General features: G+C 30.3%; 1 protein-coding gene across 1 annotated transcript; it reads left to right on the forward strand.

The window, feature by feature from the left end:
* The first annotated feature begins 9221 nt into the window (after window positions 1-9221).
* On the forward strand, window positions 9222-14284 carry LOC142527354 (pectin acetylesterase 12-like). Its single transcript, XM_075632130.1, has 12 exons — window positions 9222-9750; window positions 11063-11145; window positions 11488-11617; window positions 11716-11789; window positions 12186-12272; window positions 12404-12528; window positions 12607-12667; window positions 12919-12972; window positions 13067-13144; window positions 13539-13644; window positions 13737-13882; window positions 14152-14284. The coding sequence occupies exons 1-12, from the start codon at window positions 9513-9515 to the stop codon at window positions 14257-14259; spliced, it is 1290 nt and encodes a 429-aa protein (XP_075488245.1). The 5' UTR covers window positions 9222-9512; the 3' UTR covers window positions 14260-14284.
* Window positions 14285-15295: the final 1011 nt, after the last annotated feature.

Below are 15295 nucleotides of genomic sequence, written 5' to 3' on the forward strand. Positions count from 1 at the left end.
GAGAATTTTAATTAATGAAAATAAAAGAATCCTAATCTAATCTATCTAATACTATTATAAATATATGAGTTTGAATTGTGAGCTTACTATTTTACCCTTTCATTTATTTACAATTTGTTATGTTTACGAGGTTCTTTAAGTAATTTTCTATGTTAATTTAATATGATCATTAATAGTCTACTTAATTCAATCAATATAATTATTAATTTGATTTTACTTTTAAATTTAATTTAATTTACATATTTAAAAAAATAATAATATTACATCTATTTTACTTTTATAAATATATGATTTTCATTTGTAAACTTACTATTTCACCATTTTATTTATTTTATAAATTGTCATGTTCATGAGGTTCTTTAAATTATTTTCTACGTTAGTTTAATCTAATCTAATACTATTATAAATATATGAGTTTGAATTGTGAGCTTACTATTTTACCCTTTCATTTATTTACAATTTGTTATGTTTACGAGGTTCTTCAAGTAATTTTCTATGTTAATTTAATATGATCATTAATAGTCTACTTAATTCAATCAATATAATTATTAATTTGATTTTACTTTTAAATTTAATTTAATTTACATATTTAAAAATAATAATAATATTACATCTATTTTACTTTTATAAATATATGATTTTCATTTGTAAACTTACTATTTCACCATTTTATTTGTTTTATAAATTGTCATGTTCATGAGGTTCTTTAAATTATTTTCTACGTTAGTTTAATAGGATTATTATTTTACCATTTTGTTTGTTTTATAATCTGTCATGTTCATGAGGTTCTTTAAATTAAATTATTAATAAAATTAAAATCATATAAAACATATTTTTCTCATTTAAAATAGATATAGTTTTAAACTACTTATATACAACATAGATACATAATTGAGAGAAAAAGTTTGTATGTAAGTGATTTCAATACAAATACAAATATTTAAGTATTTAATCAATTTCGATATATGATGCTAAAAAAATATCCTTAAATAATATATTATCTATTAATAATATCTATTAAATATATGACTTTCAATTGTGAGCTTACTATTTTACCAATTTTTTGTTTTACAATATTCATCATATTCATGATGTTATTTAAGTCATTTTTTATATTAGTATAAAATGATCATTAATAGTGTACTTAACTAAATCAAAATAATTATTAATTTAATTTAATTTTAATTTCTTAAATTTATACATTGCAGTCAAATTTATGAAAATCTCTATCATATTAATGATAGATAATAATGGGAAGACGAAGGGAGATGAGACGGATTGAATAAAAATAAATTATTAATAAATATTAAGTTCATATAAAAATTCTTTCTCCCATTTAGAATAGAGATACTTTTCAGAATCTTTATGTGTCAATTGAGATACGTGATTGAGAGAAATGTTTGTATGTAACTGATTTCAAACACTATTTTTAAGCCATTTGGTCAATTTTTTATATATGCTGCTAAATAAATATTACTAAATAATATGATTCATTTGTCATTTAGTATTCTTGCAATGAGATGAGTTTTTTACCCTAGAGTTAACATATTTTATTGTTATATGTCATTTGTGTTGATTATGTTGTATGAATATCATATAAAATGTCAATATTTCTAAGAAAATAAAATCGTTTTCAAAAAGAAAAAATTCTTCATCCAGAAAAAGAAACACATGAAAAACAAAGTGTACACAATTCTCATTTTATTTATAATGGTATGAGAATAATTCTAAAACTTTGTGGACACAATAGATCAATTTTGTGAATTTTTAGTAAATTGAGACATTGAGCCAATTGCACTTTATTTTATCCAATATCATCTCGATATATTCCGAGGTGGTTAAGAGGTTGTTTTTGTCTTTTTTTTAGTCAAAGTGACTAATCAGCTAATTCATAAGATATAAAATGGTAGTATTGAAAACTTCTCGCCAAATACATTCACTTAGCCAAATAGTGAAATGCAAATAAAATTCTACAACATTTCATCAAATTAATTTTGACTATCATAAAATGCTTATGAAATCTAAACAGTTGTATTATTAGATGAAATATTGAATAAAATAAATACTTCTATATATAAATGAATGATATTTATTATCTCATTTGCATCTTAATTATGTTATTCATGTCTCTTCTCATACAATAATTAATTTTGTATGTCGTTCCACAAGATATAAAATATTATATACAAAATGTAAACTCGATAGAAGAACATTTGTTTTGTTTCAATGAATAATATAATATTATGTTTTAGACACAACAAATGAGAATGAAACTATACTATCCCCATGATATGATGAACGCAATCATCGTTCCAAAGCTTCTAAAAAAATAACTAACGAGATGACTTTCCTGAATTGCGTCAAATTAAACGAGAAAATAGTTCTAATATAATAATTTGAGTAGCTATATTAACCGAGTAGCTATATATAAACAGTTCTAATTTATTAACCTTATAGCTATATGTTAATAATATTGATATTAAATATATAAAATTGATATTACAAATATCACGATGTTTGAAGAAATTACAACATCATTCATTGATTATGTTGTTGAAGGATATATAGGTTATACATATTTTTAATCACAAGTGAAAACCTATCACGACTAAAAAAATTTTTCTTAGGAGTTACAGTTGATGATTGTCATAAACTGAAAAATCATTCAAAAAATAATAATAAATAGTCGAAATATAAGATTACCGGATAAAAATAATGTAGAAAACTGAAAAAATGTCGTGATAGAGAAGCAAACTACAAGCATGTCAAATCTTCGATGACGATTCTAAATAACATAATAAGTTAAAGATGATCATATACTTGTTGAGTATACCAAAATAGTTATACGCATATTATAAAAACTACGACAAACAGTTGTTGAGTTGTCAAAATCAGCCAAGAAGCATATTGAAAAATGTGCCATGTGGATAAGACAACTTTTCTGATTCATATACTGTCTATGATCATGATTTTTAATTTTTGTGGTTTGATTTATTTCAATTGATAAATACTACTATCCATATATTAATTCATTTAAATATTATCAAAATTTTATTCATATATTTCAGCAGTTTAGTTGTTCACGTGCAACGCACGTGCACTTTTCTAGTGTGATTAAGATTATGAATCCTAGTAGCATTATATTAGTGTATTTTTATTAATATGTTATCAAATATTGATAACATGTAACATAATTAACTATACAAGAAAAATACACAAAAATCCCTTCCTCTCCTAGAAGCAAATTTTCGGCCACCCTTCCACCACCGCGCCACCACCCCAATACTGCTGCAATACCGTCGGATTTTTGAAACCGGTGATCCAATTTCGATGATAAATCGTTTAGATCTTTAGTACGATCTATGCGAGAAATATCGTCTCTGATCGTGAACCTTATTTGACGATCGAAAAATGAGAAAGTTTCGTTCGTAGAGATTTACAAGAAGGACCAACTCCGCTAATCCCGCACTGATTTGGTGTCCATCGTAAAATACACAAAGCTAAATATATCTAAATATCCTATGAATGTTTTAAATCATATGATGTCCAAGGAACGTTTTGAACGTCAAAACAAAATTTTTAAACTTCTGATGTGCCTTAGGTGTGAGAAAATGATAATCTAACGCTAATAACATGGTGATGCCGAACAATATGCAAATCGTTGGTTAAGAAGGGTTCCACCACCTAGATTGGAGCTCACTCAATATTGATGGATTCTGCAAAAAAGGATGCAGGAGGACTGGAAGAGGCGGTCTGATGCGCATTAATGAGTCGAGGGACTGGGTTTTTGGCTTCATGCACAATACTGGATGGTGTTCTATTGAAGAAGCAAATTAGGTTTGGTCTGTGTATAATGGTTTGGAAGTAATAAAAAAAAAAGACTGCTTGAAGTGAATTCAGAGTTGGTGGTGAAGTGGCTCAACAATGAGGAAGCCAAGCCCATCCTGGATGCTCCAACGATGCTACACCAAATCTTAGAAGAGGACAAGATGAGAATGGAGGCGCATAGAAGAACACCTAAAAGCTACCCCATAAAAAAAAAAAAAAGCAAAAAAACTCTAACAACAATGAATTCTTATTCTACACCTTCTTTACCCATTCAAGAATTATAGTCTATCTTTTCAAAAACGTGATTTCTTTAGAATGAAAATGGAACTAGCTGAATAACCCAAGTGACAATTCGTCTCTACTAACAAAAACATACATAGATTTCAGTATGCATGCGTTTGTATGTCATTCCACATCATCACGTGAAATATTTTTTGAGTAGGAAAAATCGCGTTAATTACATTTCTACTAGCTTGTTTTATAGATTTCGTAGCAAAGAAAGTTTGAATTAGGATAAATATATCAATCCCAATATGTTACAATTGTATTCATTCTTAAGATGTCGACATTTACAAATATAATGTTTAAACCTCGCATTGGCTTTGTCGGTGATTCTTGTACAGTTGGACTAGACATCCTTATGTTTTATGCTCTTCAGTTTTTCTATGTAATAAAAAAATATACCACGATCCCTCCAGTTTCTATAATAAATGGATATACCAGATCTACACTGTTGTTTATGGCCTATGGGCATAATTTAGTTATGGGTTTTCTTTTTTAAAATGTAAATTAAAAGACTACTACTAGACTACAACCACAGGCAGAGACGGGCCAAAAAAAGGGATGATGGATGTGGTCACCATCTCTTGATTTTTTATTTTTATAGATTAGGGTAGTAGATGTATTTATTTTATTTCACTTTTCTTCTCTTAAAATTTGTTCTTGTACCCATTAAATTTTTTAATATATTTTTGCGTCTGTTTGACTTCATTTTTCTGGTTTCGTCCCTGATCGCAAAATAATAAAAAAAAAACTTTCTAAAATTGTTCAAAAACAACAATGGAGAAATATTATTTATTCAAAGATTATTTTGTTATCGGTTTTTTCTAATTTTAATATTTTTTAATCGAATTGTTGACATCAAACATGTCAGTAATGTTCGATACAACATTAGCAGTTTTTGGTTATCACGTCAACATTTTAGTGAAAAATGATTAAAAAAATTTGAAAATCGGTTAACTAAAATTGTGAATTAAACAATAAAAGGTGGAAAATGAAAAACATCCAAACTACAAGATCAAAATTTTATTTTTTCTTCTATTTTAATAAATGTATGATACTGCATAAAATAATTTTTTGAAGTGTTCATGTAAAATATGGATCGATACCAAATAACAAGCAATTTAATTTATTGTTTTCCTTTTAGTTTCTCAATTAATTAACTTTATCATAAACGAATACAATCAATGCGATGGAGATGTCACAGCTAAGACGTATTCATTATCTTTTGACAAACCTAATTAAAACTTTTAAAATTTACCAAATTTATTTTATTTTTTAGTATACAAATGACAATTAAATTCGTACATCGTAATTAATATTTTCTTAAAAATCATAATATAACTTTTGATTGTGACATTAAAAATTAATTAATCTCAGCTGTTGACTGGTGTGCTCCTAATTACTGATGTAGTTGCTTTATCTAATCATGTCACCCCCATATTACACTCATTGAATTATATATATATATATATATATATATATATATATATATAATTTTCGGTGCGCAGGAAAGGAAAACTCATAATCTATCATCCCTACATTACTTTTGGTCTATATAAATGGAGAAAAAAAAGAAGAAAAAACTATGATTTTTTTATTTAACGAAAATTTTAATCAATGAAACTAAACATATTAAAATTTATTCATAAATACTTTATATCATATCTAATTATTTTAATAATTAGATTATAAATTATCTCTAAATTAACTACTTTATATCATATCTAGTTATTTTAAGAAGTTGAGAATTGTTACCCAATTGAGAAGAGAATGCGAGAATTTGTGTTTGAGAACGATCAATACCAATTTTTACTGGATAATTTTTCTCCACGTGCCGTGTCAAAGTTCCATAACCATCTTCTTGTTGAAATTTGTAAGTTTTCGATTTCCATAACCACCTTCTTGTTGAAATTTGTAAGTTTTCGATTAATATTTGTATATGGCTTGCATATAACCGGATGGAAGCTTCACTTTCTAGAAATATTTTGTGAAAAACAGGATGTCGGGCAAGGCATTGCTCGAGTTTTAATTTTAGGTGCCACCGGATTGCTTATACTTTCTTGAATTTGATGATGACATGTTTGTCGAGCATCTTGTTCATGTTCTTGATGTTGCTCATCGGAAAAATTAAGATCATAATTCATAACCATCGACAGTGAATTAAAGAAAATTGTAATGCTTAAACTCAGGTGGCATGATGATCTTTCACTTTCCTTTGCTACCCTTACGAGTTGATCCGGCTCCAATTATTTGTATAAATATGAAATTGAAGTAATTGTGAAATAAATCAATAATTGACAATTAAATAATAATCAAGACTTGATATTTTGACAATTAAAATTTATATATTGAAAGAAAATTGTGTGAAAAAATAAAAGGGCGAAGGGTATTTATATAAAAAAAATAAAGACAATTTTTTTTGCAACAGTTGACTAGCCGGTTTGGGTCACACAAACCCGACGGGTTGACCATCGCACGATGACCACATAATCGTGACCATTGATTTCAAACACTTTTTTAAAAAAATATCGAGCCAGTGGGTCAGGGAAGACTTGCCGGGTCGACAACGGTTACCATAGTCGACTGTGATCTTCAACGAACACTTGATCCACGAATCGTGGCAGTTCATTTAGATTATTAAAAAAAAACTAAGTTGACCCTACGCGTCGATGGATTTTTTACACTAGTAAACAATAATTTGATGGCTTTAGGGCGGTTCTAGTCACGGTTTTGGATCAAACCCATTGACTCGATTAACCGGCCAGTTGACCACGAGCAATTTCAATTCAGGTTCGGGAGCCAAGTCTAAATATACTCATATCAATTAAGTTTTGGAAAACAGTCAACTATTTTTGAATGAATTAAATAAAAAAAATAGTAAGTTTGTTTGTAAACTTTACTTTTTCAATAGTTTTCTTAATCAACGTAGAAAATAGAGATGGATATCCATACAATATCTGAATATTTTCTTACCACTTATAATTTCATTTTCTCAAATATGAATTATTTTATATAAACTATGGATATTTAATAAATTATTGAGAACAATAAAGAAAAAAATAAAAATTAAAAAATTAACATTATAGAAAAAATAACAAAATAATTTATCCTAACATCATTATTCAACAAAAATAACACCGACTCTATACTAATAATTCTCTCAATCTCATCCAACTAATATTATTCAACAAAACTATATTAGAATTAATACTATAACCAAAAAATCATATATATATATATATTAATTTAATCGAGTATTCAGATCATATATCGACATGATTATTTAAAATCCACATCTATCCTAATACACGATTAATTTTTATTTATTCGGATAAATAATTTCATCTATATCTTCTTTCATTCAGGATTGAGCGTCGGATTCTCCATTGGGTTCGGAAGAAATTGTCATCCCTAGTAAAAAAAAAAAATCAAACTTAGATATATGAGATATATTAATTTTAGACATTTACTTTCCCAGGTGACGGTTAATTTCCTATGGTGAGATTCGTGGGTATCACAAGAACCCCCACCGCACCGAATGACACGGTTCAAAAGCAAGGGGCGTGATAATCCCACGCATCTGTGTGAAAGAGAATGAGATTCCCGTCGGTGTCTTGTACACGTGTTACGTGATGATTCGTGGTGACATAAGAAACTCGATGTGGGCACGTACAGCTTGGCAGCTCAAGCCTGTCTATCCCGATAAATGTTATTAACCTGGCTTGAGGCTCTAATTCATTGAATGCACACTTGTATCAATTTATTTTCACATGAATACATTTATATATTACTAAATCTTGAATTTAGTAGTTATTATTATATTAATCACCGAAACTTATAGAAGTCGGTCTCACAAATTAATTTTATGAAACATATCTCCTACTCGACCCGAACAATGAAACATATTGTCTTTTTAATACCAAACTATTACTTTTCGCTCTAGATATTGATCGAATAGACCAGTCTCACGAAATATAAATTTTTTAGACTGTCTCACGTGAAAATTACTTTTTTAAAATATTACTCCTTTGATATTAATATGAATTTTAAATCAACACAAAATATATGATTACTTAATCTTGACGTTTTTTTAAATAAAAAAAACACACACTTTTTCTTTAATATATAGTGTTAGGTGCAATAAATAATTTTGTTCGGGTAAAACAATCGAAACGTGCTGTTTGAGTTGCTGTACAGTTTACAAGATTTGAGTTACACCATTATCACTAGCTATAAATTTTGGTAAAATGACAAGCACTCGATCTTACAATTGATATCAGAAACAATTTCACGGGTTCGATTTTCATGATTGCAAGAAGTGCAATTTATTGGAGAAGAAATTGTTGGGTGCAATAAATTGTCCCGGTTGTGTAGAGCAAACAAAACGTGATATTTGAACTGCTGTATAGTTTTAAAGATTTGAATTACACCGTTATCACTAGCTATAACTTTTGAAAAAATAAAAAACGCTCAAATAAAATATCAATAGTGATTATAATGATTAAAATAGAATAATGACAAATATATAATGACCTTGTATTGGTGGATGAAAACGCTTATTCCAACTTTTTCCTGAAAAGAAATCTTCCATTTTGACTTTTATAGCAAAGTGTGTGCAGTGGCATTGTTTGTGTGAGCTTTTCTTGGTAGGAAATTTATCTTTTTATTTTTAAAACTTTAACACAATCTATAATGCGTGAATGATAAATCAGAATTACAAATAACAAAATTATTTTTTAATTTCAATTATCGTATAATTCGAGCTAAATTAAATACTGAATAAATTAAAAACGTACAATCTTATCTTTCTCACAAATAAATTTTTTTTAATATAAATTTGAATTACAAAAAATATTTATACACTAATACGTATATATAGGTAAATATATTATATGCATACAGACAAAGAGGGAAAATGGGAAGGTACAAAACTTATGTGAGATGTCTCACGGATCGTATTTGTGAGACAGATATTTTATTTGGGTCATCCATGAAAAAAATATTACTTTTTATGCTAAGAGTATTACTTTTTATTGTAAATATCGGTAGGATTGACCCGTCTCACAGATTAGGATCCGTGAGACGGTCTCACATAATACATACTCAAATGGGAAATATAAAAATCTTTAAAATGCCCGGCAAAATTGCACGGGCTGCTTAGATCTGCACACATTATTTCCCTTGAAGAAAACTGGTGCCTCTCCCCAAGAAATTCTACAAACATTTCTTGATAACCAGATTCTCAAAGGTTTCATAGATTTGGTCAAATACTTGCACTTTTCCCTGATTTATCTCATTATTTTAATATGATCCATATTCTTTACTGTATAAAAAAACATCGAACGTGATTAAATTCCATTGGTGACTTTATTTTATTCTTGAATATTTGAAAGTGAGTGGCAATGGCGAACTGGAATATGGGAGTTTGGGTTGTGATTTTTGTTGGGTTTGTTTCGAGCAAATGGGCTGTTAGAAGTTTCGAATTTGACGAGGTTTTTAGGAAGAATGGAACAAAGTTTTCGTTCTTGGAGTCCGTTTCTTACTTGGACACCATATATGGAGTGTCTGCTGCAGCTCCTCCAGCCAATGCTCTCATGGTGGGTCTCACTCTTATTCAAGGAGCTGCTGCTAAAGGGGCTGGTACTTCTCTTTCTTTTTCCAAAGGCTCTCTAAATCTTGAATTTTGGTTCTTTTCCTCTTTCAAGATCCATTTTTTGTAACAAAATTGTTGAGGGGATTGAGTTTCTTCCTTTGTTTTGAGGTTTAATTATGGTTTCCAATGTGTTAAGAAAATTCAATTTGCACTAAATTTATGTATTGAAATTATGTTTTATGATTTGATTTCTGGGGATTTCTGTTCTTTTCTTTTCCATTTTTATGATATTCATCTTAAGTGTTTTGTTTGTTTAGTTTAACTTTTGGTTTGATTTACTGTAATGGATCTTCAATCTTGTGTTTTATTTCTAGTTCACTGAATTTTTATTTTTTTTAATTTAGACTTTTCTTCTGAAAAAAATAACTATATTATTGTTGCCTTCTCTACTGTAATAATTTATTTACCACTTGTTTAATGCATAATTCATGGAGTGAATTAATTGAGAGCCTTTTGTTGTATAGCTACGACGCTACTTTACAACTGTTAGACCATCTCCAGCACTTCACATAGTTGTGCAAGTTTTGCGCTATTTTTATGTTAAATCTGTTGCTGGTCATAGTACATCTCCAGCTGCTACCAAATTTTCACACCAAAAAAATATTCTTTGTTCTATAATTTAAATATGTAATTATAATTTATAAACATGTTTTTGTATTTTCTTGTTTATTTTTATTATATATAATATAATTAATTTAATTAAAATTAATATTAATTTGTAGTTATATATTAACTATCTTATGTTAATTTTTTATGTCATATTAATTTAAAAACTAATTTGTTTTCTTAGTAATTCGTACACAAAATATTTTTAATACAAATTTTGGGTAATAAAGCTTAATATTACAATAAAAAAATAAAGGGAAAAAACATAAAAATAATAAAATAAAAATAAGACACCAAAATGCTTACACTGTTCATTTCACACAAAATGCGGCAATGATTGCCGTGCAGCTGGAGTGAAAGTCGTTTACAATTTAGTGGAATACACTTTTTTATTGTACTTCTGGCGATGGTCTTAGCTAATGAGTGCATCAATAAGAGTTTGTTAGGTTGTTGATTATGTTGAGCTATCTTTTCTTTTCTGGTAGTTATTACAGTTGCTATAATTAAAACTCACATGTCAAGAAATATTATATCGTTGATGGCTTTAAACTTTAATACCGACTATGAAAGTTTAGGAGACAAAAGCTCCGCCGGTGTAGCGTGGTATGGACGGTTTTCCGATTATGTAAAGCAAACTTTTGTTACTTTTGAGTTTTGAGTGTAACAGTTTTCTTTATTCGTGACCCATGTCAGTATGTTTGGATGGTACTCTACCTGGCTATCACTTGCATGGTGGATTTGGAACTGGAGCAAACAGTTGGCTCATCCAGTTGGAGGTTGGTTAACAAAACTTTGGAAATTGTCATTTTCTTGATCGAGTTCAATATCTATTAGGTTCTTTCACGTTTTTCTAGTTTGGTGTAAATTTATGAACTTTTCAACCTAAACAAACGACATTTTAGTCTTCTGAATTTAAATTCTTTTGTTTATTTGGGCTTAAATGGGTGGCCATATTCTGTGTCAATGTATGGATCACTAATTTGCCAGGATTGTTGCACTGAGGTTATTTTCCTATCTGTGCTAACGGGAAATTTTGAGTATCCAAACATTCAAGATGATACATACTGTTTTTGTTTTCTACTATAATACCTTATCTTTGACTTTGAAACTTGTGTTAGGGTGGAGGGTGGTGCAACACCATAAGATCCTGTGTTTTCCGTAAAACCACACGCCGTGGATCATCCAAATATTTTGAGAAAGAACTCCCATTTACTGGGATACTAAGCAACAAGGCTGAGGAAAATCCAGGTTCATTAAAGAGAAACTTGTTTAATTCTGCCAATCACATATTCTTGTCTCATCTTGATTGGTTTATCATTTGTATGATCTTAATATTCGACTTGCAGATTTTTTTAACTGGAATAGAGTAAAGATACGATATTGCGATGGGGCCTCCTTTGCCGGTGATGGTGAAAACAAGGTCGGTACCATTCCCATTCTTGGCCATGACATTTTATCTATTATTTAATTGTAAATCTGTTTCTCCTGCACAATTACTAGCTATTCGTTCTAAGGGTTTTTATGGGCATCTTGCCGATTTCAGGACCCAAAAGCCTATACAAGCAAGACTTTGCCCAATTACCCCAACTGCCTCATTTTATGAAATTGAAAATAATCAAAGTTACCCAGAAAATACATCTCATACAAACTTATAAAACTCCGCAATGTGACGTGAGACACAGGACAAGGGTTTTACACATTTGGTGCAACATTTTAAGCATTCTATGTTTTGATGGAAATACTTTAGCCACTGATCTGGTTGTTTAGTGTTCAAGCTTCCAAATTATGTTTTATCTATTAAAAAAACACGGTGCAGGCTGCAGCCTTGCAGTTCAGAGGACAACGTATATGGCAAACAGCAATTGAAGAGCTTATGTCGAAAGGAATGCGCAATGCTGACCATGTAATCAAATAGATATGCCACTTCTTTCAATTAAAAGTCATTTTACGTTTCTAAATTTACTTAACTTCTGATGATGAAATTAAAATTTGACCATTAATATTTTCGCTTTAATATTTTTTACCATTTTTCAGGCACTTCTTTCCGGTTGCTCTGCGGGTGGTTTAGCTTCTATATTGCATTGTGATGAGTATCGAGAATTTTTTCCAGCAAGTACAAAAGTGAAATGTTTGAGCGATGCTGGATTATTTATGGACGCGTAATTTCCAAATTTTAATACAGTATTTCTTTTCAGTAATTTGGTTGTATGCTCTGTTTACATTTTCTTCCCTCGCAGCACTGATGTATCCGGAGGACACACAATGCGAAGTTTCTTTGGGGGTGTTGTTGGCTTACAGGTAATTGGTTCTTTCAAAGTTAGAATTTAACATGTTCATGTATCTTGTAAATTTATTCTGAGTTTTGAGTTAGATGGCGCTGTAAGAATACTTTAGTCCTGAATTATTTATCAATTGACACACTTTTCTGCTGATAAGTGTTTCCTAGCTAGTGTTCTTTGTGATATAACCAACTTCATGTCGAAATGGGATAGAAGTATTTCTATAGTCTTCATTTTGAGAAATCATTACTAGTTCGATACGTTTTACAGGGTGTTCTAAGCAACCTACCAAGCACTTGTACCAGCCACCTCGATCCAACATCAGTAAGTTTTCAGCGCTCGGTTTTTTCTGTCACTGACTCGTCATATTTTGTGTGCCTCATCTAATTATCTCCAATTGTGCCGTTATATATTGCAGTGCTTCTTCCCTCAGAATTTGATTGCGAACATCAAAACCCCTTTGTTCATTCTCAATGCTGCTTATGATTCATGGCAGGTAGGAAACTGTTTTGGTATTTTAGTTTCCTTTCTGAAAGCGCAAAATCATTTTTGGACCACTTTCATGAGTTTCAACTTCTAGAAAAAGTGGTTTCTAAGACAATTTCGGAGTCATGGATCACATATCCTCAAACCACTTATCCACCAAAACCGTATGTTTCTTTTACTTGGATTTGGGGCTTATTAGCACGCGGCAGATATATTTTCTGGTCTCCAACTTATTGACGGTGGACTTGTTAAAAGTATAAAACTATTGTGAGAATACTTTCTACGAACTTGAACTTTTGGAAAAAAATGGTTTCGGACACTCATGTTTCAACTGGTTTGAACGATTCTACTTCATATGGAGTGTTATATATCCAAATAAATTCTTCTTCTCATCTCGTATTCAGGTTCAACAAAGCTTGGCTCCTCCATCAGCTGATCCAAGTGGGACGTGGCGTGAATGTAAAATGGACAATGAAAAATGCTCAGCAACACAGCTTCAATTTCTGCAAGGTAATCTGATTAATTCTACTTGTTAGAGTTTTTTAAGCAGTTTTCTCATGTTTGGAGCATTTCAAGTTCTTAATGGTTCTGCCGTGGTACAGGTTTTAGGAATTCAATGCTGAATGCAATAAAGGGCGTCGAAGGGTTGGATCAAAATGGGTTGTTCATAAATTCTTGTTTCGCTCACTGCCAGTCGGAGAGGCAGGACACTTGGTTTGCAGACGATTCTCCAGTACTTGGGAACAAGGTATGCTTTTCCAAGAAATTATTATGTTTCCAATAATTAATTCAAATTAGCTTCTTTTACATGCCTGCATGAAGGTTTTTGATTGTAAGACGCTTTCTCACATTGAATGGCGATTGTCTAACCATTTTAAAAATCGAGTTGCTTTGTTATAGTCTGCTATAATTTTTGGAACAGCGACACACTCATATTCACAAATATTTCCGGATGTTTGATGGTAAATACGAAATTTGATTGAGTTTGTTTAACTTGGTGACAACATTATTTTGCAGGCCATCGCCATTGCTGTTGGAGATTGGTATTTTGATCGAGGAAGTAGCAAGGCGATTGACTGCGCGTATCCATGCGACAAAACATGTCACAACCTGGTATTCAATTGAACCAGTAGTATTACTTAATATACTTGTACACCATTTATTGTTGGTTTGATCAATTGATCATCAAATAATTGAGAAGCCATTTGCTGTAAGGAAAAGAAAAAGGGAAAAATCTAAGGCAATAAATACGCCTATTCTGCTGTGAAGTTATGTACTGCAGTGGACAACTTAAGGCCATGCTCGGCCGTTTGGGTCATGGATTTTATTCAAGAAAATACAGATGTGAAACGCAAAAAAGACATTTTATAGTATTTCTCATTATGCTGTTAGAAATATACTCCACATACCATACACCATTTTTTTTCCAGGGGCCATGCACCGCGGTCCCTTTAAGGGCGACGTCTTGAGTTTGAGACCCAGTTGTAAACACCTTCACATCTTATATCAAATATACATGTGTCTTGAACTTTAGGGTTAATTTTCCTTCTACCCCTCGACTTTGCGATGTATCAGTATATATAGTTGTCTCACTCATTGCTTCGAGGATTAAACCAAGCCTAGCTAGATGATTCCCCTCCAGTATGTGGTTCGAAGATTAAAACGGATCATCAACTGCTTCGAGGATTAAACCAAACATAGCTAAACGATTTTTGCATTGATTGGTCCGACATTCGATACGCCCAAATTGCGATTGTAGGCTTGCACATAAGTCAAACTTTTTTCAGTGCAAATCAGACCCTTGATTTTAGAGAGATTATCTTGATTAATCATTTTTACACTTTCATAATGTTTAACATAATACAAGTTCATCTATAATATTTTTATTTTCTTCTGTGAGACAAACTCACCATTTCCCAATTTCATTTACACAAATGGAAAGCCCATTAACACACAACCCAATATATATTATATATATATATATATATATATATATAATACAACATTTGGGTCATTCACGAAAAACATTGTTTTCTATGCTCAAAATATTAATTATTATAAATATGAGCAGAGTTGATTCGTCTCACAGATAAAGATTCATGAGACCGTGACACAAAACATCTACTAAAGTTTTGGGAATCTTTGTAATAATAATAATAAT

Source organism: Primulina tabacum, chromosome 15 (genome assembly GCF_025594145.1).
Source record: "Primulina tabacum isolate GXHZ01 chromosome 15, ASM2559414v2, whole genome shotgun sequence".
NCBI classification, from domain to species: domain Eukaryota; kingdom Viridiplantae; phylum Streptophyta; class Magnoliopsida; order Lamiales; family Gesneriaceae; genus Primulina; species Primulina tabacum.